General features: G+C 41.8%; 1 protein-coding gene across 1 annotated transcript in view; it reads left to right on the top strand.

Moving 5' to 3' along the window:
* triob (trio Rho guanine nucleotide exchange factor b) overlaps positions 1-19,964 on the top strand; it is a 105,945-nt gene extending 85,981 nt beyond the window's left edge. Inside the window, exons 38-61 of the mRNA XM_023407475.2 lie at positions 5,613-5,899; positions 6,011-6,181; positions 7,374-7,469; positions 7,941-8,089; positions 8,268-8,334; positions 8,834-8,937; positions 9,075-9,144; positions 9,298-9,387; positions 9,585-9,677; positions 9,802-9,852; positions 10,011-10,088; positions 10,370-10,561; positions 10,781-10,958; positions 11,145-12,046; positions 13,085-13,335; positions 13,449-13,578; positions 13,659-13,686; positions 13,982-14,144; positions 14,464-14,585; positions 14,819-14,897; positions 15,387-15,587; positions 15,707-15,845; positions 16,364-16,550; positions 17,046-19,964. Coding sequence (XP_023263243.1) covers positions 5,613-5,899; positions 6,011-6,181; positions 7,374-7,469; positions 7,941-8,089; positions 8,268-8,334; positions 8,834-8,937; positions 9,075-9,144; positions 9,298-9,387; positions 9,585-9,677; positions 9,802-9,852; positions 10,011-10,088; positions 10,370-10,561; positions 10,781-10,958; positions 11,145-12,046; positions 13,085-13,335; positions 13,449-13,578; positions 13,659-13,686; positions 13,982-14,144; positions 14,464-14,585; positions 14,819-14,897; positions 15,387-15,587; positions 15,707-15,845; positions 16,364-16,550; positions 17,046-17,461 — 4,244 coding nt within the window. The 3' untranslated portion in view covers positions 17,462-19,964. The remainder of the gene's footprint in view (positions 1-5,612; positions 5,900-6,010; positions 6,182-7,373; positions 7,470-7,940; positions 8,090-8,267; positions 8,335-8,833; positions 8,938-9,074; positions 9,145-9,297; positions 9,388-9,584; positions 9,678-9,801; positions 9,853-10,010; positions 10,089-10,369; positions 10,562-10,780; positions 10,959-11,144; positions 12,047-13,084; positions 13,336-13,448; positions 13,579-13,658; positions 13,687-13,981; positions 14,145-14,463; positions 14,586-14,818; positions 14,898-15,386; positions 15,588-15,706; positions 15,846-16,363; positions 16,551-17,045) is intronic.
* The last annotated feature ends 7,944 nt before the right edge of the window (positions 19,965-27,908 follow it).

Below are 27,908 nucleotides of genomic sequence, written 5' to 3'. Positions count from 1 at the left end.
AAAAATGCACCAGTTTCACGCGCGACATTGAAACTATTACAGTGTAGGAAACAACAGTTCTACACTCTGTTTTTGACAGCCTGTTTGTTGTCCATTCCATCGCAGCTATTTTCAAATTGTTTTCATGCTGAGGGTATTCACTAATCAAGTGTGGATTATGTTGTGGCATTATGGCAGTGAAAGTAATTTGGTGAATGTACCGTTAAGTGATGAAATATTAAATCTACTGAAATCACATTGACAAGATTATATCTTTGTGCTTATCTGTGCGCCAGCTCTGGCTGGGGCTGCACAGATGGGCAGAGGGTGTCATTGTGTTATATACCCCAGGGAGGAGAGGGAATAATGAGGTCAAACAAACTAGAATAGAAAAAAACAGGAGCTTCTTAAATGTTGTCCCTCTTCTATTTAATGTTCGTTGTCTGATAAATCATAAAAAATAAATAAATAAATAAATAAAAAAACACACTTAAAACACCAGGCTGCTTTAGCCCGAATGTGAAGCGGGTGGTCTCTGAATTCTGTATCTCCCATCCCAGCTCCACGCCCTCCCTAACTATGGCTGTTGATGGCAAGCCTTCTCCAGCACTGTCCACATTTTAACAGATCAGCCAGCCAAACCCCCTGGAGCTTTCCCGCACGCCGCACCTCCGCCGCTAAAAAGCACTTCTTAAAGCGCACCAACTGATGTTTGTGTGTGTCTGTGTGTTTGTATCACTTCTCCCGGGGGAAGATAAGACCACACGAAAGATGCTCCCCTGGTGACACTTCTGGAATCCCAGGCATGCCTCTGTGGAGCTGCACAGACTTTTAGGATCACTCCAGTTGTACAACAGCCCCTCCCCTCCCTCCTATTCTGAGACGCAGGCGCGCACGCACGCACACATACACACACTTACGCACACACGCACATACACAGTTGTAAATCTAGCATGTTCTTTGCAGTAGCATGAACGAGCAGTCGCTGAGTTATGGTAGCATGTTGCAGATAAATTAGCACACATCTGAAGATGCAGTAGAGAGCATCTGGTGGACTGTTCTTCTCAGGAATATGAGCCCACAGGGTTAAACTGAGAGGACGGTAGCATTAGAAGTGCAAATATAGATAGTGTGTGTATCATGAGCCAAACAGAATTCTACATAAAGTAGAAGTGTATGACTCCAGTGATCATGGTAGTTGTCTCAGCAGCACAACACACTAATGGGTCTGCTGATGAATCAACCAGGAAGTGAGCAAGATGCCTTTTGATCCAAAATTGCTCCTGAGACAGAGACGCCAGTTTACTAATCGAGTCAGGATAATCATTTTACCAAAGATTAACAAGGATGTCACTTTTCAAAGCCCGTTGTAGACGTTCTTCTAAATTCTTAAAAGGAAATTGAGAAAATTATGTTAAATGTGATGAAGCTGAGACAATTATGGTTGTAGCCACTGTAGAATTATACAGGAGATACCGACAGATTGTCGTGATAGAGTTTTGTTATATTAACTTTCTTGTCTTTGAGCTTCAGGGAAATGGCCAACAATTTTTAAATGTTTTGTATGTAGTGTCAGCCTTGCACCAGTATGTGCCCTCCGTGTAGTTACTGTTTTTATATTTGGGAATGCTGCATTTGTAATTACAAGCATACCAGATGAGAGTGACGGGACCAGATTCTATTTGCAGTTGCTGCCTCTGTTTTGAGACCAGGTATGAAAATGCTGCTGTGTGAAATACAGTAGCTCCAGACAAATCAAGACAAACTGAATGACCCACTGAAGAACTGAAGAGGCCTCTTGGCTGAGTAGTGATGCATCGTCAAGTCCAGTGGATTATTCGTTTTGTCTTGACGTCGTTAAGAATTGTGCTTTAATGAATTCAGTTCTACTTCAATGTAATCTCTAATCAAAAAGAATGACCTATCCTTGCGACTCGAATGTAGTCATCATATTATATTAAAAACAATGATTACGAGAGGAGGAAAAACTCTTAGCCAGCTTCACCGCTGCAAACATAGTATGTGTCCCCCAATTTTTTGGTTTCCCATGAGTGAGAGCCTGACCAGCTGTTTCTGAGGTGTCTCCACTATGAAAGACTCCCTGCAGGGCAAAGGCCGAAGGTCATGCCCTGTGTGTGTGTGTGTGTCTATGTGTGTCTCTAGGGTTATTTTCCACTGAAGAGGAATGTGTCAAGGCTACTGACCCCGTGTTTCATCCATTTACACCCCTATTAACACGACCTCTTGCGTCTAACCAGAGCATGTAGATAGTACTAAATGCTCATCTAACTGTCATCTAACATCTAAGTGTGAAGATTTCAGTCATGTCACATAAAAGACAAGAGGTAGATTTCTTTGCTTGTTTTGACAAAAGTAGAACATTATGCATGGTTCAGTTATTACTGAAGTTGCATTTTACATTTACGCTAATCACATTTCTGATATTAAAAGGTCATCCTTTTTTAATTTGTGATATTCCAAATTTATGGGATTTTGATTTTAATATTGACAACTTTTGGAGGCAGTATTCCCTCAAGACTGAGACCACAAACTCAATGATCTTGTCAGTATTTGAATGACATTCAAAAGTATAAAAAAGTAATTGTTTCTCAGCACAAACCCAGCCGGTCTGAATTGACAGTGTAAAATGTTTGTCTGCTAAACTTGCCCGGCAGCCTCTGATGTACTATCTGGGATGTCCCTGCTAACAACATGTGTGCATGTCAGGTTGTGACCTCGGCATGTCTGCAGGAAGCACGGTGGGTTTGCTCTACATGAGGAGTCCTGGCTCCTGTGTCTGGCTCCCTGGTTCCATCTCCTTTTAGAGTTTCCACCTCAGAGTTATACTATGTATGTGTGTGGTGTAGCTTGTCAGTGTCATGTGTCAGTTATAGTAAAAACAGCGGAAAGGGGTCTGGGTTACACAAAAAAAACCAAAAAGATAACAGTTGCGTGATGCTTAAGTGTCCACTTACTGTTTTTTACCCAAACTATTGAGGATTTTAAAACCCCAATAATGCAAAGGCCCTGTCAGCACCTGCAGTCTTAGCTTTTAGTACAGATAATGGATAAAATGTACTGGTGTTATCTACTGAAATAACAGCATACAGAACTCATAAAGGTAGGTTTTGATAGTCCTTGGAGACCAACAGTAGTAAAGCAGAGGAATTTGGAGTCATCAGAATTACAGCTTTAAATAGGCTCCACGATTGTACCCATGACTAAAACATTCCAGGGCAGGATCGTAACGAACCGCCGTGACTCTGGTTTTCATTTATTTCTGCATGAGAGATAGTTGAGGCAGGTAAATCACACAGCTATTCTAAAATCTATAGCCAGCATTAAGATTGTATGGAAACATTTGTGCTGAGGAATGCAATTATCTTCCATCAAACTGCCCTCAAGGAAGACAGACAACCCCCTCCACACCTCCTATCATCTTTAAAAAAGCCCTTTGTGTGGAATTTATAAATCAACTGAGCAGTTTAGTTTCCCTGGGAGATGCAACAGTAAATGTCTGGTAAAAAAAAAAAAAAAAAAATTACGGGATGAAAACAGGATAACAAGATGCGTCCTCGCCTGCTCCGCCTCGACATGTTCGCGTTATTGTTCACCTGACTGATGGCTCAGAATATCTGGCATGAGGCAGCTGAATATTGCAGAATGATTGAAAGATCACGCCTCTTATTGCTGAGGTCACGCTCAAGATACCTCCAAGTGACCTGGGCTTTGTCAGAGTGAGAGGGTGAGAGGAGTCTGACAGAGGATGGCTTGAGAGGCTTAACAGTGCCTGATGTGGAAGACGCTTGTTATTCTGGCAAACTGTGCTTTCTTCTTCCTTTGCGTGCGATGTGAGAACACATGCTTCGTATCAGCAGAGCACAGTAAAAATGAGTCTCCCAGAGGCTCAGCGACTGACACGCACGCTCACATGCAGATGCGCTCGTTCAGGAGCAAGTACATACGCACCCAGCAACGCGGCGCTGTGCAAAAGTGTCCGCACCTGCCATTCATAAGGGCCAATCAGCTTGGTCACGTGGCTTAATCTTTAGCAGCTTTTTATCTTTTTAACTACTTTAATAGATAAATGATGGAGAGACTGAGGCCTGAGGCTCTTCTGCTCTTTAGTAAAGCTGTTGCACATTATTCCAAAACATGGATAATCTTGTCTTTTATTCAGACTTAAATTCGTTTATTTCTCAAAAACGCACAAAAAAAACTTAATCTAATTGTTTTTCTTTTCTACATTTAGCTTCGAATCTCGACATTCAACAATGTGATGTGATGCAAACAATTCAGAGCAGGGTGATGTAGGAGGAGAGTGATGTCCTCAAGTCAACTCCAGCCCCCGTACAGTTGCACTTGTTTTTGCACTTAGGCCTTTTCTGGAAGTCATGTGCTCTCCACAATGAAAACATCATCTCTGAGATTTTTCATCAGCTTAGGACTGTTTTCAGAGGCTTTGATGAGAACTCTGTATCCTTGGAATATATCCTATTAGAATTTTTGGAAGATAATAAAAGGTGCTCTCCTCATCCTTGGATGATTGCTGAAGTTCTTTCACATTTTCTTTCACAAGTTCTGTCACATTTAGGACGTCTTTTTCTTCTTACCTCGCTCTTTTGTATTGGTAGTAAGGGACACTATTAAATCATGCATTACCTCTTGTTGAGCTGTCAAGTCTTGCGGGAGGTGAAATGTCTTGCCCAGGGAATTCTGTGTGGTGTCACACTTGGGGTTATGTTGCACAGTGTGAGAAAGAAAGAAATCCAACCTCTGCATTGTCATCCCAAGACTCATTCTGTAAGTTGTTGAGCCAGGCAAGAGGTTTTGTTTCTTCCTTCAGTGGCACAGTGAAGAAAAGCAATGTCAGGGCAGCAGAGGAGAAAGGGTGTGAGCCTAAAGGAAGGAAGGAGAAGAGGAGTGTCTGAGCAGACAGGTGAGACAGGCAGGTGTATCTTTGAAGCGCTCAGACAAAGCCTGAAGCAGCCCTTTATCCTCTATGATTGTCTGAGTTCTATTCGAGGATGAGCTTTCCTCCTACAGATTCCCTGAGGAGCTGCCATCACTGTGAGGGGGAGGCCAGCCTGCCTACTGCACATATCACATACAGAAACAGCACAAACAAACTTGATAATGAAAATCTTGATCACATGCTGTCACTTTCCTCAATCTTCTCCGACCTAAGGGAAACTCACAGGCATAGACGGTGCCTATAGTGTCATTTTAATGTTTGTTATGCAGAAAAATGCGGAAAGAAGACAACTGCTGATGACTTAAACCCAACCTGGAATAATTTACCAAATAAAGCTGTGATTACCTGACATTAATAACTGAAACATTTTAGTTGTAGAACTTCATATCTTCATATTGCAGGACTGTTTGCTGCTGTGTACAAGCGTTCGGCATGTTTTACAGAACCAGAAAACATTAATCACGTGGATTAGTTGTTATCTGCTGTTAATGCCTGAATTAAAAGACCTGTCACTCAATGTAAGATAAATACTAATCAATACTGTGTTTTGATTTTTGGTGAGACAACCTTTTTGTCTTCATTTGGATCAGATGGTGCCCTTATACGTGTGAAAATGTCATTAGTAACCTCCTCTGTCCTTTCTCCACCTCACCTTTAGACACCTTGTCTGTATCCAGCAATGATGCCCTTCAGCCAGGCTCCAGCCAAACCCTGGGCCCTCACAGCTCACCAGGGCCTAAACGTCCTGGGAACACTCTGAGGAAGTGGCTGACCAGCCCCGTGCGGCGGCTCAGCTCCGGCAAAGCCGATGGCCACGTCAAGAAGCTCGCCCACAAGCACAAGAAGAACCGTGACGGCACAAGGAAGAACATGGACACAATTCCCGGCTCACAGAAGGACTCGGATGACAGTGCTGCCACGCCGCAGGACGAGACACTGGAGGAGGTAGGAACCGATAAAGAAGTGGATAGCTACGACACTGTCAGAAAATTTAAAGGCGAGTTTTGCGTCTGATCTACCGACTGATGATCATTGCTCCCTCTTTTCTCTCTCCAGCGTATGCGTAATGAGGGGCTGAGCAGTGGTACCCTGTCCAAGTCTTCCTCATCAGGCATGCAGAGCTGTGGCGAGGAGGAAGGAGAGGAGGGGGCTGACGCCGTCCCTTTGCCTCCCCCAATGGCCATCCAGCAACACAGCCTGCTGCAGCCCGACTCCCAGGACGACAAGGTGGGTCATACGTAGCTACACAACCCTGACAGACAATGGTTTGCAGAAAACACAATGTACAGTCACCCAAGACACATATGGCTCTTTTCATTTAAGCCTAACCAAAACAGATCAGCAATATGGTGGCACACAAACGCATAGATTATTTACATGAATTGAGGGGAGGGTTCCACATGTTAAAGTAGGATAACATAGGTAAGTGCAGGCACATGCAAAATAAGTTGCTCTTCACAGGAAGATGTTTATTGAAGCTCTTTTACTTCGTAATCTTCATTTTAGCAGCCGGGTTTTTGTGTTTGGTCCCATATAGAGGTGCATTAATATCGCTTTTCATCCACACACTTGAGAGCTTACAATAACACAACTTAACTTTTACTTTGGTACTAATAACTTTTCTTTTTTTTTCCTTTTATTTTCTTGATGGTTGCATGTTCCTTCCTTCAGCATTACGTTGATTTCTGTTCTGCTTCTCTTCTTGCCCAGTTTCCCTATCTTTCCATGTAAAACCTCTTCATCATCTCCACTTTGGATCCTGCTCAGTTTCACTTTTGTCTTGCCTTTTTCTTATCTTTCTTCCACCAAATAAATGTCATTCAATGGAGTGTAATTATACTTCTGTGGCTGAAGTGTATGCTCCATTCATGAGTTTCTGCAGTACTGAGGTGTTTGTGGGACTAAATGGTAAATTCCCATTAAGTCCTGTTGTGTACAGGGGATCCCTTTAAATCTTTGCCTCAGACTGAGCTCTGTTGCAGAGGCAAACTCTCTCTCCAATGGAGAATTAAGCAACTATATTTGCTGTATATAAGTTGTTAGACCAATCATGGTGCTCATGTTCGAATAGCAGTCCAATCCCAGAGCTTGCCCTTTACCTAAACCCACCTCATAACCCCCGTTTCCCCTGAGAGCAGCCTGTGATTGGCTCCAACTTGGCCCCTAATGAACCCTTTTATTAGGGAGATCACACCCACCAGTCCGTATTTGGACATGTGGAATATCGGGCTCCAAACTCAACAATGGTGAGCCTGATCACATACAAAGTTGTAGTCATTGAAAATGTGTCACACCTGTATGCATGCAGCACCACCAAGTTTTACAGTTCATGTTTTAAACCTTAACCGATAACTTTCTTTCTTCCATTTTCTCTCTCTCTCTCTCTCTCTCTCTCTCTCTCTCTCTCTCTCTTTTTCAGTCGGCATCTCGTCTGTCCGCTCGTCCCAGTAGTTCAGAGACGCCCAGTGCTGCTGAACTGGTCAGTGCCATCGAAGAGCTGGTGAAGAGCAAGATGGTGAGATGGAAATCCTAAGATAAACTCACAAGCACACACAAGTGTGTCACATTTGTACACAGAACAATTCCAGTCGATGTATTTACAAGCACACACACACTTCTTTGGTGTTGTTGACAGAGAATGGCATCATGGCCTACTAGTCATCTGTCAGGACTGTGACTCACTATGCCAGCTGTCCACTGTTCCAACAAATGGGCATTGCACTCTGGCCGATAGCCCAACACACTCTCTGGCCTAGTTACAGACACATACCAAAGTAAAGGCAATACAGTTTTCTCTGGGGTCTTACAGTTTTATTTTGATCCATGTTAAAACAAATGAAATGATGTTGGAGTGAAAAACATAAGATCACATACTGTAAACACAGCCTGTTTTTTCAGCTCTGTTTATTTTCTCCACCTCTTCACTACTTCTCCCTCTCTTTTTTCTCTTCTTCCTCTCCTCGCCTCTGTCCCCTTCTTTCCTTAGTCTCTGGAGGATCGTCCCAGTTCTCTGTCAGTAGAGCCGGGCGACAGCAGCTCTCCCTCCCTCAACCCCTCCGACAACTCCCTCCTCTCCTCCTCCTCACCCATCGATGAGGTGGAGGAGCGCAAGTCTGGCTTCCTCAAGAGGAGACAGTGAGTTATAAGCCAGTGTCTTGTTAGTGCTTTGATAAACAAAAGCTGCTTGAGTTCAATCACTTAATCATGTTTGTCCTCATTTGTGTGCTTATATGGAGTATTTCTGATGTTCGTCCATGGCTGAGTGCATTACATTTGTATTACACTGTGACAATTTCTGTTTTCTGTCTCTCAGTTATGTGCTTCTGGAGCTGGTGGAGACTGAAAGAGACTATGTCAGGGACCTGGGATCAGTGGTGGAGGTAAAAAAAAAAATTTAAAAGACGTTAAAATATCCCATATTTTACAATTTTCCTGTCTTTTATTTGAAGTTTTGATATCCATAAAAAGATATATTTGTGATTTTACGAACCAAAAATCATCTCAATGTAGTTTTATGTCTCCTCTGGCTGACTGTTCTCTGAGTGATAGAATAAGAGTAAAACAGATTTCAGGTAAACAACCCTGCAAGGTTGGATGGTGGGCCCAGATTGGCCGGACATGGCTGAGGATGGTGACTGCTTTGCTGTGACATCACAAAGATACAGATGTCCTGACAGCTTGTTTTGAGGCTCAGTGTCTGAATACCGGCTGTGTTCATTTCTCTGTGGACTGAGCACTTTGATACATTCACAGTATTATTATAGAACCTAGACCTGCTTTATGATCAAAAAAGACATACATACTTTACATAAAATGGGACCTTTAAAGCCTTTAAAGGTTGCTGTATATTTCATAGTAAGTCAACCTTCATCCCCTCAGGGCTACATGAGCAGGATGAAAGAGGAAGGAGTTCCAGATGACATGAGAGGAAAAGACAAGATTGTCTTTGGAAACATCCATCAAATCTATGACTGGCACAAAGAGTATGTGGACACCCTCCTTCAACAACTTTTAAAGTTTATGTATTATCTGCCCCCAGAATGAACATGTATACCAGTCAATACTATGTTCCTTGGCAGGTTAAATCATGTGTTCATGTTCTCTCTTGGTCGGTTCACAGTTTTTTCCTGGGAGAGCTTGAGAAGTGTTTGGAGGATCCCGACAGGCTGGCTCCTTTGTTCGTCAAACAGGTGAGACTGCTGTTCACATTTGTTTTTGTTGGATTTTCTGATACAGCTTGCTGAATTTAAAAGAGAGAGTAAGGAAATGACATTTTTCAAGCTGTCAAATTATTTCTCACTTTTAAAAGCTTTCTTTGATTTCTGGCTTTGTTTCAACTACAGGAGCGGAGGCTACACATGTACATTGTGTACTGCCAGAACAAGCCTAAGTCTGAGCACATTGTGTCAGAGTACATTGACACTTACTTTGAAGTAAGATTGTTAAACCATTTTACATCATTTTACACCTCCCAAACCTACTGGCTTACTTTGATATCCAATATTCATTCAAATAAAGTTGTTGGCTGTAGAATTATTTTGAACTTATCAACATGCTTGTAAGCAGATTATCTTTCTTGTATTGGTCACTAATTAGTATTTCCTGGAGATAATATGTTTTCTCTCATTAGGACCTGAAGCAGCGACTTGGCCACAGATTGCAGATCACTGACCTGCTAATCAAACCTGTGCAGCGCATAATGAAGTACCAGCTGCTACTAAAGGTAAATCCACCATGGTGTTTCTTGCCTTTTAGACAGCATTCAAGCAAAGGACAAATATTGTCTGTGCTGAACTTATTTATTCAACACAATGAACATTTCTCTACATATCTGAACTCTTTCACAGGATCTTTTCAAAGTTTCTAAGAAGGCTGGAGCGGATATAACAGAGCTGGAGGTAAGACAAACGGTTTCAGCTCAAGCTTCATTTAAGTGATAATATACACTAATCTTTTGCCTTTTGCCACACGTGATTTGACCTCAGTTCATTTTACTTGAATCTAATGTCAGAAATTTGTCTCTAAAGGCTTGCTTTACTCTCATATTCTACTTTAGAAAGCTGTGGAGGTGATGTGTGTGGTCCCCAAGCGCTGCAATGACATGATGAATGTTGGGCGCCTTCAAGGCTTCGATGTAAGACTGCTCTTTATACAATTTTACGACATGTAATGTCATGTAAGCTGATGATGAGGCAATCAATTTGCAATTTTAGTAAATTGCCACTAGGTGTCAGTGTGCACTCATTTTTTGCAGATATCTGATACTGTAAGCACTAGTTGGTAGTTTATTAGCAAAGGTCTTTTTTTCTTGCCTGTTCTAAATTTATGAAAACTGGTAGAAAAGCTTAGAACAGCATGCTCTCCTCCACTGCTGCTGTCTGTTCTCTGAGTCCGTTTCTCTACTTCTTTCTTCAGGGTAAAATTGTAGCTCAGGGCAGATTGCTTCTCCAAGACACCTTCATGGTTTCAGACCAGGATGGAGGGCTTCTATCCAGGATGAAAGAGAGGAGAGTCTTCCTGTTTGAGCAGATCGTCATCTTCAGTGAGCCCCTGGACAAAAAGAAAGGCTTCTCTACTCCTGGCTACCTCTTCAAGAACAGCATCAAGGTGAGTGCAGCTCAGTGAAGTCTCAGAAAGCTACTGTTACAAAATGTAAGCCTCCCACTCGTGATAATATTGAATTAGAATGAATAAAATGATGCAATCTATGGATTGCACCGTAGCTTCTTATCCATGAAGCCAATGTCAAATTCCTTTAACGAATGTAAACATCTCCTGTGTCCTTTTAATTTTTATTCTCCACCACTCTCTTCTTTCTTACTCCAGGTGAGCTGGCTGGGTCTAGAGGAAAATGCAGATGACCCCTGCAAGTTCACACTTACTTCAAGATCATCTAGTGGTAACCTGGAGAGGTACACCATCCATTCGGCGAGCCCTGGAATCAGTCAAGTCTGGGTCCACCAGGTCAGCCAGATACTGGAGAACCAACGCAATTTCCTCAATGGTATGTTATAATTACTATCCACACAAAATGACATGTTTACACCAAAATGAGGTTGGTCCTTTTGTGGAAATGTACACAATTAACAGTAGAATTGTGTTTGAGTTTTCAGGTTTTCAGCAGCTTCTTCTGAATAATCTCTAGTTATTTACACAAATCTAATTCTGTGACTTGAATCCTCTCCCACAGCTCTGACATCCCCCATAGAGTACCAGAGGAATCATGTGGGTGGCGGCGGGCCGGGTGGGCCACCCAGCAGTAGCAGCAGCAGTACTGGAGGCCTGCCTGGGGGCAGCAGCTCCAATAGTACCTCCAACATGGGAGGGGGAGGTGGCGGCGGTGGTTCTGGAGGATCAGGGGGCAGTTCCTCTTCTCTGTGTGGCCCTCGCTCCCGACCCTCCCGCATCCCCCAGCCATCCTCACGCCTCCCCCAGCCCGTCCACCACCATCACCCCCCGGGCCCCGAGGGGCCCGACCGATCAGCAGGTATGTGGTCACCCTGCCACCCTCAGTCCCTCCCCTCTAACCCCTACTCAGACACCACCACAAATGGAGAGCTGTTAGCCTCAGAGGTCCCTAAGATGAGGATGCTGGATAGTCCTCATGGAAGTAACAGTAATAACAGTAACAAGCCATCAGGCAGCATGGAGGGCAGTGTCAGACAGGCTCTCGGAGTCTACGAAGAAACCCAGAAACATCAATCAGCTGGAATACCACAAATGGCTGTGGCTCCTCTGAATTTGCCCCTAAAAAGCCCTCGAGTCGGGACGGTTTCTCCTCTGATCTCACCTCAGTCCCCTGGAGGAGGAGGAGGAGGAGGAGGAGGAAAGGAAGCATTTGTCCCCTCCAGTCCAGCTCATAAAGGCAACACTTTCTGGGCTATGGTCCCTGCTGTGCCTCCCTCTCAAGCCAGCCGGCCTGGTTCTTTCTCCTACCCCAGTGACAGTGTTGGTGGAGGGGACTCATTGGGCAGGGGAAGCCATGGGACGCCTTCTCATCACCGCCACTCGACCCACAGTAAGGACATAGACCGCATGAGCACCTGCTCCTCCACCAGCGAGCAGTCCATACACTCCACCCAGAGCAACGGGGTAAGATGCCAAGTCAAGGCCCAGGCTTCAGTGAGGCCTAGAGCTACTCACTAGTGACTAACCCCGCCCTGGCTGTCAATCAGTCACCCTGCCGCTGGCTCTGAGAATGGCTTGTACATGCAGCAACTACTACAGTGAAGATTAATGGCTATCTGAGTGCACTAACTTCACCGACAGTGTGTGTGAGAGAGACTCTTCTGGCTCTCCCAGAGTGTACTAACAGTGTGGATCTGACTCACAGAGCAACTGTTGTATCTGCTTTCTAAGGCACTCTCTCTGAACTTCAATATGTGTGTGCTTCTCAACTTCAGCTAATAGACACTAACATCTGCCAAACAATTTAAAAAACACAATTTCTCTTTGATCTTTTCCATTCATTCTTCCATGGGAAGCTTCCCATGCAATAATCAATGATCTCTGGTCCAAAGTTTGTCCCGTATGAGGAGCTCTTTCACATTTTACATCCTTTCTCCCTTTTTCCTGTTAGCCAGTTTAGTCTGAATGTTGCAGTGGTTAGCCTTGAGACAACATCAGCTGATGTTTGCGTCACTTCAACCTGCTTTGTCTCTCTTCATGATGAGTGTCTTGTATATTTCATCTTGGAAACAGTTTTTTTTTTTTTTTTTACTTCAACTCCACTCTGTCTTTATGAACACAAAGTTTCTTATTTCGGCATCTCTGACTGGACGATCATAACTTCTGCCTCACAACTTCTCAGAACATAACTGCTCTCTGATATAAAAACCTCAGCTATCACTGTAGACACAGACAATTGTTTTAACCATACTTCTGCAAGATGAAAAGCATTTTGCAACGCTTCTTCTGCTGCATGCATCAAGCATATTTGCAAGGTCATTGGTGTCACCATGGTCATGATGGATTTGAATGGTTTCAAGCCAATGCTAAACTTCTGTATTTCCCTTTTACAGGAATGTTGGTGCATGTGTGTATTTTAATGTATGTGTATGTGTGTGTGTGTGTCCAAATGTGTCGGTGTGCGATTTAAATCTAAAGTTCCACAATCCTCTTCTCTGACAGAGTGAAAGCAGTAGCAGCAGCAGTGTGTCCACCATGTTGGTGACCCAGGACTATGTGGCAGTGAAGGAGGATGAAATCAGTGTGGTGCAGGGTGAAGTGGTCCAAATGCTAGCCAGCAACCAGCAAAACATGTTCCTGGTGTACCGGGCAGCCAACGAGCACTGCCCTGCAGCTGAAGGCTGGATCCCTGGCTATGTATTAGGACACACCTCATCCTCCACCACACCAGAACTCCCTGAGGGAACAATCAAGTAAGTTCTTGAGACAAAAACGAACAAGTGTAAATGTCAGAATCCACAATGATTATCTAAAAAAACAATAGAACCTGATTTTTTTCTCTTTTTGGTGTGGCTTTGTGTTTTAGAAAATCATTATCATGGCACACAGCACTCCGCATCCGCCGAAAATCTGAAAAAAGAGACAAGGAGGGCAGGAAAACAGAGAACGGCTACCGCAAGTCTCAGGAAAGCCTGGCCAACAAAGTCTCTGTCAAGGTAGAGATGATGATGATAACTGAGTTAAAGTCATTTTATTCTTTGTCCTTTCTAATTTTGTCTTTACATCTTCATTACAGCTTCTCAATCCCAACTTCATCTATGATGGTATGTGCACATTGTGGCTTTTGGTGAAGGAGTGGATGAGTGTGTGTGTGTGTTTAAAAATGATAAAGGAAACATAAAGAAAGACTGAACCCATATACCATACAAATATGTTTGCCTGAATTATCCATTATGGTCTTGTGAATTTCCTGCCATCTATCCCTTCTTATCATGAGCTCTTATTTTGAAACTTGTAACTTAAAACATAGCATAAAACAAAAACATGTTACAAGATAATTCATGATTGAAGATACTGTATCACTTTCTCATAAACTTAAACATATATGCTTCTCTCCAGCTCCTCCAGAGTTCCTCATCCCTGTTAGCGATGTAGCATGTGAGAGTGGCGACAGTGTTACTCTGAGGTGTAAAGTGTGTGGTCGACCCCGGGCCACCGTCACCTGGCGGGGACCTGACAACACCACTGTGAGCAACAACGGACACTACAGCATCACTTACAGGTAACAGCAAAGCTATAACAACTGTTTTGTGTTTGTGAAGTTAATTTAACTATTGCAACCACACACAGCCAAACTTTACACAGTCCTGCCCTGTAAGAATGAAAATAAGCTGTTAAGAAGGAACGTTACTGTACACACAAAATTTAAAGACATAGATAGGATAGGGAGAGAGCCCAAGTAGCACCTCAGAAATATAAAATGCTCCTGTATATTTGGCATCATGTGCAACTCCCAGAGTATGATCCAGTGGAGAAAAACTCTGGCTTGCATGGTGCATCTTGTTTGATAGTTTTCTCTCCTTCCTTGTATCTGTCCACAGTGACACTGGAGAGGCAGCCCTGCGTATCCTTGGAGTGTCTGTTGAGGACAGTGGTATGTACACCTGTGTTGCCACAAATGTAGCAGGCTCTGTCACCTCTTCGGCCAGCCTCAGAGTCTCAGGTGAGAGTCCTGTTATGGTATGCACCCTTTAATTTTTCATTTGCTAGTGAGATACCTGAGTTTGTTCTGTAAAGGTTAGTTAATGGGTACATTGTGATACACCACCTCAGTTAGGGGTTTTTCTGCTGAAATTTTACACGTGGATTGGACTTTAATTGCTTTCAAACAAATAAGCAGAAATGAAAAAGTCCTTTTAAATTAGCGGTTAGTATACTTACAATATCTGTTCCCAGGAATCCCTGATGATGGCACTGAAGTCATCTGGAAAGGCAGCTTTGATTCTCACTACACAGAGATTACTGAACTAGGAAGGTAAGAATGTGTTGATGAAATCCCCACTTCTTTTATCTCTAACTTTTTGACTGTCATGTGGTGCCGTTTGACCACATCAAAGCTAATAAATTCTCAGTCTTATTGATGTTGTTAACAGTGGTTTCCACAGCAGTATTATGAAGGTATTTAAATGTGTAGGGCTTGAAATTTCTTTTTCATTGACCACAACACCCGCTTCCCTTTGACACTGAATGATCTGACACATTTAAGGGTGTGTATTATTCCCAACGGATTTTGGCTCATCCAGACAAATGCACAATGTGAGGGAAAGGATTAAATAATGATTTCCAGAACGTAGAAACAGATAAAGCATCAACTGAAGGATTGGAAAGTCAGATCTTGAGATCCAGAGAAATTGTAGCAGTAATATAAACAAAATGTCCCTCAAAAAAGGGATAGTGCTAGGATTCTACACAACATTAACTATGGTATTCAAATATTCCAAAAAATGTCATTTCTCCTCCCCAGGGGCCGGTTCTCAGTGACTAAGCGGTGTGACCAGAGAGGGAGTAAATGGACAGTCGCAGCAAAACACGTCAACAAGAAGCTGTTGCGTCGAGAACAGGTGCTGCAGGAGATCAGACTCCTACAGACTGTGGACCATCCCAACCTGGTCAGGCTGCTGGACACATATGAGACGGTCAACAGTTACGTGCTTGTGCTAGAGATGTAAGTTCAGTAGTGTTTCCATGAAACTGTTGTGACTCTCGGTTGTTTGAAGAATATGAATGGATTATCGTTGTGAATTTTCAATGACATACAAATGCATTCTGCGTTTCTGTCTTCAGGGCAGACCAGGGACGTTTCCTGGACTACATAGTGAGCTGGGGAAACTTGACGGAGGAGAAAGTGGCTCTTTACCTCAGAGATATTCTTGAAGCTCTCCACTACCTGCACGGCTGGAGGATAGCACACCTTGATCTCAAAGTAACTACAGTTGATTACATCTTTCCTCAGGTCATGTAGTCTGTGGAATATCATGGGGTTCATAAGAGAGATTTATTCCAGACAATCAGGGAATTCTTTGAAGTTTTACAAGTGGGTCAGTGTAGAAATATCAAATGGAGGAAACCTCTTGATGATGGTTTTCAAGCTGAGCTGCATTTTTTTTTTGGTCTTAGTACTATTAGTTCTTTCTAGTAAAATTTAGTTGAATTTATCTATTTTAAAGAACTGGCAAACAAACTAAATCTCGTGTGGGCCAGTGGATGTTTTCTTCTGTATCTGCCTTTCATGCATGAATTTCCTTTTTTCTTTGAGCACCCCAGTGGCTTAGGGCTTAGACGCTGAGCATGAGCTGCACCATCCCCAGTTCAAATCCTGCTGGGGACTTGTGTTGCATCTCCCTCATAACCTATAAGCTCTCCACCGTTATTATCTAATTGCGGCATAACATGCCCTAAAAAAGTAATTATTTAAAACTTTTTTTTTTCCTGCTCCTGCAGCCTGAGAACATTGTGGTGGAACATGCCTCTTCTCAGCCAATAATCAAGCTGACAGACTTTGGTGATGCCGTTCAGCTGAACCCTCCCTCCTCCTACATCCATCCTCTCCTGGGGAGCCCAGAGTTCTCTGCTCCTGAGCTGGTCCTGGGTCTGCCTGTCTCACTGATGTCTGACCTCTGGAGTTTAGGTCTGTAACATGTGCATTTATAAACTGAACTGAATAGAACTTATTCAGCAGTATATAGTACATAGTACAAACTTTTTTATATTCATTTTGTATGTTGATGCTTCAGGTGAGATTCTGCTGTTGTATAGATTCAATTTCCTCAAGAGAAATGTTAGAGAGAAAATTCAAGAGAATTTTTGAGACAAATGAGTTATCTAGTAAAGGATTGTTTTGACAGTGAGGGTGCTATAACAGGTATTGATGTAGAAAATAATTGATGGAAGTAACACAATAAAATGGTATAGATATAGTGACATCACTGTTTGCTCTTACCAGAACAGGTGTGTTTTTTAAAAGTATTTAAATATATAATATTGTAAATATACGTTACTTATAAAAATTTATTGAAAAAATGAAAATGATTGGCTCACATCCCACCTAGTTACTAACTGACTGACTGACTAACTCGTTGATTGATTAATTTACGGGTGTATTGATGGACTGGATGTTTTACAGGGGTGGTGACCTATGTTGTGCTAAGTGGCGCCTCTCCCTTCCTGGATGAGAGTTTGGAGGAGACATGTCTGAACATCTGTCGCCTGGACTTCAGCTTCCCTGAGGACTACTTCCAGGGTGTGAGCCCAGCTGCCAGGGACTTTGTCCGCCTGCTGCTTCAGGGTGAGCCGGAACGACGGCCCTCTGCAGCATCTTGCCTGCAGGAGCCCTGGCTCCAGCCTCGAGGTGTGATAAACAGAGAAACTGGTCATGCCACCTTAAATCACACGCAGCCGCCATCTCAGAATCACCACACGGCACATCTGGACACCTCCAGACTCATTTCCTTCATCGAGAGACGAAAACACCAGAACGATGTTCGGCCCATTGGAACCATTAAGACCTTCCTACAAAGCCGCCTGCTCAACCACATCTGAACAACGGGTCACAACGGGTCACTAAAGTGGGAGCAACTGCATGTCCTGTGCATTGTTATCGGATAGAAGGAATCCATGCCTGTGCAGCAAACTACGGTGGATGAGTAACCTGGTTCAGACCTGCTGAGAGGACCACCAGCAACATGTCCATGATGATTTCCTTTTCCCTCACTAAGCCACAAAATTCATGCTGCTGCTGACTGACTGACTACTCTGCTGATAAACCCTTTGACTCTCCCCACCTGTCCTTAACCTTGGCATATTGTCATTATGCCTGCACAACAAATGAACTGTTGGAATCTATTTGAGAATCCAATCCTTGACTTCGCAGGGAGAAAACCAAGATTTCTCAACAAGCCAGCGTGAGCAAGTCTTGCGTTTTGGACAGTGTTAAACAGAGAAAATAGAATACTGTATAATAAGAGTAATTCAGGCTGCTTTCGGTTAAACACATGAAAATGTTTTTTTGTAATGAGAGATTACTTTTTGTAAATGAAACCATGTACAGTGAGGAAACAGAGAACTGTCTTTATTCATACCTTTTGGAAAACAAAGGTTAGTTAGTGGGCAGAAAGAAAACAAGAGAAATTAGATGTGTGAACAAAGTGGCACCCATCAGCAGGGTCCATTTATTCTAGATGAAGACCAAAACCATGTTTTCCAGAAACACATTGTAGTTACACTCAGTGCAATAGTTTGCTTATCTTTATGCCCCCACTTTTAGTTTTAAAGGTGAAATCATTTTGGTTTGTGAACACTTAGAGAAATTCACTTATCTTGAAAAAGCATTAAAGCTATTCGGCATAGCTTTTCAGATTTCTACCTGCATCCGCCTTATTTGTAAATAAACGTATTCCTGCCTTTCATTCTCATTTTGAAGAATTTGTCTCAGAAGAATAAAAGCTATTTCCTTTGCCGAATATTAGTAAGCCCATGCAGCTGCTGAGATGAGTCACTTCCTGCAGACCCTCAGTAGACGGATTTTCACTCACTGAACAAACCGCTACTAGAAATGCACTCGTGTTTTGCATCAATTCCCATGTGCAATGTTGCAGCTTTAACATTTATGCAACTATTTATGAAAATTTGTGTTGTAGCCGTATTCTTAAAAAGGCATGTACGTACCTGGTACTGCGATAGATGTCTGTATTGTGTTAACTCTTATGTATTAAGTTCAGTATTAATATCTGCAAAACCCCCAGACAAGAGGAGGGTTTTCAGAAATAATGTATAAAAATGTGTATCTATAAAATATAGGCACTTATGCTTTCATTTTGTCATTTTTCTGTTTTTATTTTCTGTAACAATACCAAAGTTGACTATGCTTTCTTTTCCTGCTAAAATGTGTTTTTTTTTGTTTTTTTTTTATTATTATTTCTCATGTTAAGTTATAACAGAGCACACTGAACCCAGACATATGAGTGTTTACATAGGTTCAGTCTGGCTTTATTTATTCTTATTGTACTGTAATAAGAAATTGTTTGGTGGTATATGCTGAAGAAAAACTAATACTTCACATGTCTTTTTTCAAGCTGTGCACAAAGTGGTTTGCTGTGTGAGTTTGTTTGGCTTTTGTAGCTAGATGCTGGTGTATGTTGCTAGATTTTTTAGCATCTCAGTTCGACGTCAAAGAGACACAGACTTGGTTGACATTTTCTACCAAGCAATACGTCTGGAAAACTTTGCTCATTGTGGCCCCATCCAACATGGATTTGAAATGATTGGGAAATATATCATACTAATTAAGAAACACCCAAATATCACACCACCAACATTTCAAATACACCCGTTTGATAAGTATCCATCAGCATTAACAGATATCTGCCGTGAAAGAGATCTCTTCCAGTTCTTTTTATTTGAACGAGATGTCTTGAGGTTAAGAAGTTGCTGAGAACTTGTTTTTTTTAAAGTGCCAGTTGAGTGAGTCAACCTAGAGAGGGGGGTGAAACTGAAAACATGCATTGTTTGTTATTTTATTTGAAGGTTGTTACTGTTACTGTCAGATGATCTGATTTAATGTTTTAAAAAAAAAAAAATAGCAATGTGTCAAGTCAATAACATGTTGAGTTTAATGACTCCCTGTTGGTCTGTACAGTCTAAGTCTCTCATTTTGTGTCATTTCTATTTATTGGTATGGATCTGGGTTTCCCAAAATCATGCTGTTAATGAGTTTAACGAGTTCTCTTAAAACCTATTCATGAAAAAAAATATGATCTAAGTAATAAAATGCCTTTGGGAAACTCAGCCTATTCATGATGTAAAGATGTACAGAGAGGGTCGGGCAGTTTGCCCACACCCAGGATGTAAACCTCATAACTATGTCATATTTTAAATACACATAGAACAAGACTGCAGCAATGTAATTTTGAATGTCTTATTATGACTTATTTTTACTTTTGCATGTATATTTCTTTGTACAGAAGATTGTGTTTACATGTTATTTTGTGTTGTAAATATTTTATTTTGTCCTCTGTTATTTTGCCATTAAACGTACAAGGAACAACTGCTGTCTCTTAAACTTTGTGTTCACACACAATGCACTCGCATACACCCACATATGAAACTGTAGTTTGTCTTGAAATGTTTTTTATTTTTTCCATAACCTTCGAGGGTTGAAAGGGGAAGTAATCTTGTATTCCCAGAATGAGTAGAAGCCAAGAAACCCCCTACAATAATGAACAACTTCCCAATTATGACAGGAAGGCTGATTTTACACTTTAAACTAGAACCCTTGATAAAAAAAAAGAACAGGCTGGTTTTACATATGATTTAATGTTTCTTTTTATATTCTTAATGCTGTTTTTATATTCTTGCATAATGGTGAGTGTGATATTTAGACTGACAGGGGAAAAACATTTTTTTTCAACGATGAAAAGCAAGCTGATACAATCAAAATGAGAAAGCGATATGTACAGTAATAGCGGTGAATGTATTTACTGTGTTGAAGATCTATATCTGAGATTAACCATAAAAAGGAACTAGAGAGGGGGTGTTTCTGGCCTTATCTTCCATCTGCAGATGCTGCTCCTGTGCCTCAATCAGTATACTGCTGTTTCAATGCTAAGAACACACAGTTTCCCCACCTCCTTAACCCATTTCTATGTTAGTCACTTGTGTGTTCATTGAGCAAAATAGGGAACTTACCACAACAACGGTTGTCTTAATCCTTGTAGTGATTATCATCCTTGTGTGCTCTCAGAAAACCTTTTAAAAAAACATGAGCGGGAAGTCCTTTATTGCGCAGCTGTAGTCTTTTAAATTCAACACATACAAATATTGAATAGACACTTTGCTGTTTACATTAAGAAGTAACTCACAGCTGATCTGCACAGCTGTAGTTTTTTAAATTCAACACATACAAATATTGAATAGAAACTTTGCTGTTTACATTAAGAAGTAACTCACAGCTGATCTGCACAGCTGTAGTCTTTTAAATTCAACACATACAAATATTGAATAGAAGCTTTGCTGTTTACATTAAGAAATAACTCACAGCTGATCTGCCAGTTTACTTTTGTTCACCTGCAATACATTGCATCTCTGCATGTCCGCAAGTGATTTTAATGAACATGTTAGTACACAGATGTCGGTGAGAAAAGAACAACAATTCCTGTCAGGTGTGAAATTCATTTTGTTTTTCTCACCTTCAGCAGTAGCAAATGTTTTGCATGAAACCACAAAAGACATAGCTGTATAATCTCATCATACAATCTGATGAAAATCTCATGCACGAGCTGTGAAGTGTAAAGGTGATGCATGCTGGTGTAGTGTTCCTTCTTTTTTTGGATCACATTTGTATCTTATGTTCCTGTTTACACATTTGGTTTGACCAATGAACAATGTGTCACATTGTGATTTGCGATTATAGGACTTATTTGACCATGTGTATTTCTTAGCATCCAGACTTTATATCCTTGTAGTGATATCTCACCGACTTGAGTTCTGGGTATCCTTAACCCACTGAATTCAGCAGTGAGTCACAGACAGAAATCCCTGTCTGACTATTATTTTCATGGTTTAAATGAGTGAAACCTCAGAGGAGATGAAACACACCAAGATAGCAGGTTATCTAAGGTTTCCATTACTAAAAGGGATTTTCTCAGTGCTCTGCTGAGAACACAGTGTGATTGTGACCTACGCACTATATTATTATCAGATAGTGTAGTACATTAACTGTGTCACTAGGTGGCACTAAAGAACTGATGATATGTTGAATAGTTCCAATCACGTTACATGTTTCATTAAAATAACACCCAGCGAGGTTCACAGTACAAAACCAAGTCCCTCAGAGTCCATTGGGGAATTAGCAAGGAATTCACAGGAATACTGTAAGTGATGTACTTACAGATCTCCTCCAGACATGTTTAATGACATGTAGAAATACTCTTTGTGGAATAATAATTAGTATCTCATATGTTTCTTCTACTAAAATTCAAATAACATCTATTACATCCCTAACCCGTTATGAAATCTGGATGAATATACTAATCTTTTTTCATTTCAAAAAGTTTAACTTTTGGACACAAAACATACACACATACTATACATGCATCACTCTGCACAGTGACTCTCACGCATCCAGTCAAGTAAGTCCGAATCAGAAATAGGCACCCCGTCTGAAAACTGTTACTGAAACTTTCTTTCCACTCCTTTCTCAGTGAAGAGTTTCAGAATTTTTGACAAGTTTCTGGCAGTGGATAGAAGAGTTGGCTCTGCTAACTTCAAGGTCTGTTAGGTTTCCTTTTGTTCTCTGCTTCTTGTGAAATTGCAACGTTACGGTTACATAAGCAAGGTTTTTGTTCTTATTAGAGATGGCCATAATTATGTAACATCAGGTAGCTCAGCTAAAGTTCGGAATTTATTTCAAACAATTCTGCAGACATTGTTCTGGGATCCCTCAAAGCACTTTTACACTCTTGTTAAGAAGTCAGTTATAGTTTGTTTGGTTTATTTTGAGGGTTTTTTTCTTCCCTGACTTCAATCTCTGTCCTTTTCCCTTTCAAATGAGGAATGCAATGAGAATAGTCTTTAAGTTTTACTGTGTTTTTATCACTGATTATTTTAATTTTATGTCAGAACCAGGAAATTGCAGTCTTTACATTTATTACTGTTGAATACATCTGTGTATGTGCAGCATCTATTCAGCTCTAATTAACAAACTTATCTTTCAAGAACATTCTGTGTTCCAGTATTTTGATGGCCACACAAAATGACTTCAGGATCAGACCGTTGCCATCTATTGGTGCTCATCAGACCTCTCACCCAGGTGCCCCAGTTTTTGGCAGTTTCGACTGTCTCTGAGAACCCTTAAAACCTTTGCACCATGGACTAGAGGCTTCTTTAGGGACCTATAACTTCCATGCTCCTACTCTCCCTACTGTTTTACATTACGGTATATTATTTATTTATTTTATTTGTAAGATACCATGTACAATAGTGAACATAGATGTTACAGCGTTCTACCACAGCTAGCCCAGTTGCACCAGTGGCAGAACAGCACTAAACAAACAAGACAAAATACGTAATACCAAGCTACAGTAGTACAACACACACACACAAACACACACACATACATCATGTCAATACCATGTGTATGTTGGACAAATGAAAAGTTTTGCTTTGTATTTGTATACAAAGCAAGACCAATGAAATACAGTCAGTGGTTACAGAGTTACGTAGTTTTTAGCAGATTTTTTCAATTTGGCTTTAAAGCTGCTGTGAGAACTGTAACCCTTCGTGTCGTCTGGTTGGACGCTCCACTGAGTTGTGGCTTTTACAGAGAACTGTGCCCAGATGCAGTGAAATGAAAAGCGGCGTCAGGTGCAGATATCTACATCAAGAAGAAACAGGATGCCTGGCCAAAAATTAAGAAAAACAAACAAACAAAAATAAACAAATAAAAAAGGGAATTTGCTTAGGAGTTTAAAATAAACTAACTCTAAACTGCACTTTTAGCTATGCCCCTAAAAATGGGCCCAAGGCAGGAGCTGCAGTCTGTAGCTGTGTGTAGCTCTCTCTCAGCTGGACAAAATGTTCCCCCAAGCCACCTCAGCCTTCTGCCTTGTATACAGCTGAGCTCACCTACTGAAGAGACAAAAATCAATTATCTTATTCCAACAGTTCACATGAATAGCAAAATTCAAATACAACACATTATTAATGATAAATGCATTTAAGCCCAATAAAAATATGTTTTCTTTAAAAAAAAAAAAAAAAATTTAAAGTCAAAACCCTTGACCATCACAAAACACCCCTCCGACTCTACCACACTTGGTCTCCTCCACCCGGAACCCCTCTACTTAACCCATTGGACCGCTCCAGCTCAGGTTTGGCAGTTCCTGGTCTATGGCAGAGGAGGAGACAAGTGCCACTGAGAGGACAGATGAAATGCAATTTCAGATCAATGTATTAATGTAGGTGGAGGAGAGAGACCTGCTCTGTGTGTGAGCATGTGCCTTACTTTAGGGCATGGGGTTTCCCCACGACAATTGTGTTTTACCACGATCCTACAGCCTACAGAATAGGTTTCAGTATGGAGATAGTTCTTAACTGGAAGTAACTACTTTTAACAACAGAGGTGACATGTTTGTCAAAGCAGACCTCAGATTCAAGGATTACACTCATGTTTTTAGCATGACGCTTCACAAAGGGAATGAGGTGGTCAAGCTTACTTGACAAAACTTACGTTTTGTTACTGTTTAACTGAAGGAAGTTGTTTGCCATCCATTCCTTGATGTCCTTGAAACAGTCCATGGGAGGTTGAGGGGAGACTGTGGATTTTAGTAGGAGGTAAAGCTGTGTATCCTCAGCATAGAAGTGGCAGGAGATGCTATGTTTTCAGATGATGTTTCATGTTCATAACAGTAGAGTAACCTGTTGGAATTGGTTGAAGTAGGCTAGGTCACCTGGACAAGGACAAGGAAGCGAGGTGTTGAAGGGAGAGGGAGATGGAGTTGATCTGATGTTTCCAATTTTTGTTTTCAGAGGCATCGATGTTGTGGGAGGTGCAGGGAGTGAGGATAGAAGGGATAGATAGGGTTTGTGAGAATGTTTACCAATGATCTCTGAGAAATATTTAGCCCTAGCTTTCTTGGCTGCTGTTTGAAAATTGGAAAGACAGTTTTTAAATATTTCCAGTGACACTCTGTCCAGCTTTATGACAGGCCTGCCTGAGGGAGCAGGCTGAATCATACAGCCACTGATGGTTTTAAGTCTGGGATGTTGATATTTGAGGGGGGCTATGGAGTCTAGGATAGCTGAGCAGGAGTGGAAGAGGGAGATTAATTTATCTGGACCCAGAGTAGGCTCTGCAGTAGAAGACATGGAGGTTGTGATGGTCTTTCTTTGATATGCTTCGGCAAAGTGAAGTGCAGTAAAAGAATTTATATGGTGAGAGTAGTAGCCAGATGTTTTGGTACTAAGCCGAGAACCAGATAGGGTGGTAATAAAACCAAGTCGTTTAAGCATGGCTTTTCAATGCTGAGTTTGTCGATATTGAGGTAGTATGACATAATAAGGTCAAGTGTAGCATGCCCTAGTACATGGGTTACATCCTGGAGAAGGCCAAAAGAGTCCAGGATGTGTTTGAATTAGTTTGCCATAGTTTTGCTTGGGCAGCACACATGGATATTAAAATCACCCAGGATTAACAATCTGTCTAATCTAACAATCAAATATTTAGGAAGTTCACCCCTCCCAATGCAGTTAATTCCCGTGAATGATTATTGATTATAACAGGGATGATGTGGCCCTCCGGATTGTCACATACATTGATATTAAAAGGGCTGAAGGTACTGGCAACGGTCTTGTAGGGGAGAGACCGTGGTCGTGATGCAGAGGTGGGAGGACAGTAATGTGTGTTAGTGTGCCATTCAGTAAAGTGGGCAGGGACCCCAAGCGAAGAGGGCGTTCCCGAGCGGCAAGTGTGACATGTCAACAGTCAGTCACATGGGTAAGACAGCACCATGTGCTGCATATTTGCATTCAGCATCCTCGAGCCATGTTTGTTTAAGAGGCCAGTGGTTCCAGAACAAGTTGAAGTTGTCGATGAGAGCCACGTTGTGAATTCTACAGGCGAACTGCAGCCAAGTATGAAGGCCAAGAAGTCTGCTGAAACCGCGGCATCGGGGAAACAGTGAGTGACTCCATTAAGGAAACACACATTCCTGATTGTGGAGTCGCCGGTAATCAGTGCGGAGGCGGAAGAGTGGCCCTGGGGAAGTTGTGTGTGCGCGGGAGCCGGCTGTAGTATCGAAGCATCGGCATCCATCACTGCAGAGGGATTCCCCGCTGTCTCTGAAGGAAAAAGGCCCCCGGGACTTCTCCGGATCACAGCCTGCGGCCAGATGAGGAAGAGGAGCTTGTCAGGGGCTTGTGATCACCTGAGTGACGTCCACAGGTGGTGGAGATGCTGAGGTGAAGTCCTGTGAGAGGGAGATCGTAGCGCCCTCGGACTGGTGGGAAGGGGCCTCGTCAGGGAGAGCAGCGGAGCGGTTCAATAGTTCCACACAAGATCGGGATGTTGCTTCACCAGGATTATTACGGCGGTTACGGACTTTCTCAGACCAGGATAGTGTCATCCGAAGGCTGGGCCGGTTTGGTAACGAGTGACCGGGACTGCGGCCTGCAGTAGCTGGGAAGAGGGCGACAGCGCCACCGGGGCAGCGAGAGACGCCTGCACCAGATGTGCTTGGAATGAGCTAAAGCGACCGACATAAAGCTGTCAATAATCTTATCTTTGTCTGGGATTTCCATCTCCAATCGTCGGATGTTGTCCTGCAGAAGCCGGTAAGCCAGGTTGCAATCCTCACACACAGCCTTCACTTCGGCACTCACGGCACTGTCCACCATATTGTAAAAATGATAGCAACTACGAAGTTAAGTAACAATGAATGAAGACATGAAAATGTCAACATTATGGGGCTGGACAATGCTTTTGCCTTTTATCTTGCCTGTGTCCAGACTAAGTCATGATTTGATAATGTGAACTCAGCTATTTTTGCATGTGTGTATACAACAGTGTCATCAGCATATACTGTATTTGCAGGCAGTTGTATCCCTTCATAGTGTTGCAGGGCTGATGTTTAAGAAAAGATGCACTGCTAAGTATTTATAAGTATCTCTACTTCAACTTAAAACAATCACCAGCACTACTCTTCAGACCCAAATTTGTTTGACAGTATATTAAGAGTACCAACTGATTAAGATAAATAAAGACTGGCATCATGGCCATAGCTGGTTTTCCATTTGAAATAGGCACTACATTAAAAAATGTAAAAAAAAAAAAAAAAAATCACATGCAGATCTGGCTCAATCTCAATATTTTGTTTTGTGCATGAAATCTATGACGGTTTACAAAATATCTCAAATATTTGAAATTACATCTAAGGTCTGATTTTGTTTGTGGCACTCCTGTATAATACAGGGTCCCTGTTGCGTTTTAGAGCTCTGGCAGTTTATGGAGCTGTTGGATCCTTATTTATTACTCACATTCCACTGCTCAGCAGGTGGCAGCCAAGATGTGCAGCAGAGCACCAGCACAGGCAGGAAAGAAGAAGTAGACTGCGCAGTAGTAACCATGGATGTAAACAATGCTGGATTCATAATACATTTGTTACTGTAAATGAGCATGTGCTCAACATGTGACTTCTAAACATAACTTTTGTTGTCAGCGCAACTTTAAACATCAATCACTGGACATGGTGCTTTACCAGTGAACAGTGTCGGGAAAGTTACTTCTGAAATGTAATAGGTTACTGATTACTAATTACACTGTTAAAATGTAGTTAGCAATTTTTACAGAAAAGAATACATTGATGTGATCACCAACATTTTGATAACTGTAGTTTAATTAAAATTTTTTTCTCAATAACTGCAACAGATTACAGTTACATTCGTTCTGTAATTCAATTGTGTAATCCCCTTACATGTGACTAGTTCCTCGGCAAAACTGCTCGTGAAACATGATTTCAGTCTTAGCAGGGTCAGCCCCTCCTCTCTGCTTCTCAGCATTTCAATGCAAATTATTGTCAGCAGCTTTGATAATAGCTCTTAAGAGGAAACTCCTACTTAGCAACTTTTGCTGCTATTTAAGAGGACTCCTTCTGCTAAGATAACGTCTTTTACTAACAGGCCCCAGGACACGAATGTTTGCACATGTGCTGTTTGAGGGAGAAATTACTCCAGGTTCACAGTCTGTCTCAGTTCATCTTTTGATGTTGAGCCATCACAAGCACATACGCAAAAATGAGGCAGGTCACAAGATTTCCCAGAAGTGGGTGTCATAAGACGATGATCACTGCTCCTTTCTCACTCATGGCCGTGTCAAGAAAAACCAAGATGACCAAGTTCCAAAGGGGCAAAAGTATAAGGAGAAGGGAAGAAATACAACCGGAACATTTCAGCATAGAGAGAAAAACAAACAAACAAACAAAAAAAACAGACTTGA

Source organism: Seriola lalandi, unplaced genomic scaffold, assembly GCF_002814215.2.
Source record: "Seriola lalandi dorsalis isolate HSWRI2012SDOR001 ecotype SW California unplaced genomic scaffold, Sedor1 jcf7180002054336, whole genome shotgun sequence".
Lineage (NCBI taxonomy): Eukaryota > Metazoa > Chordata > Actinopteri > Carangiformes > Carangidae > Seriola > Seriola lalandi.
This window is presented reverse-complemented; position numbering and strand designations above follow the sequence as displayed.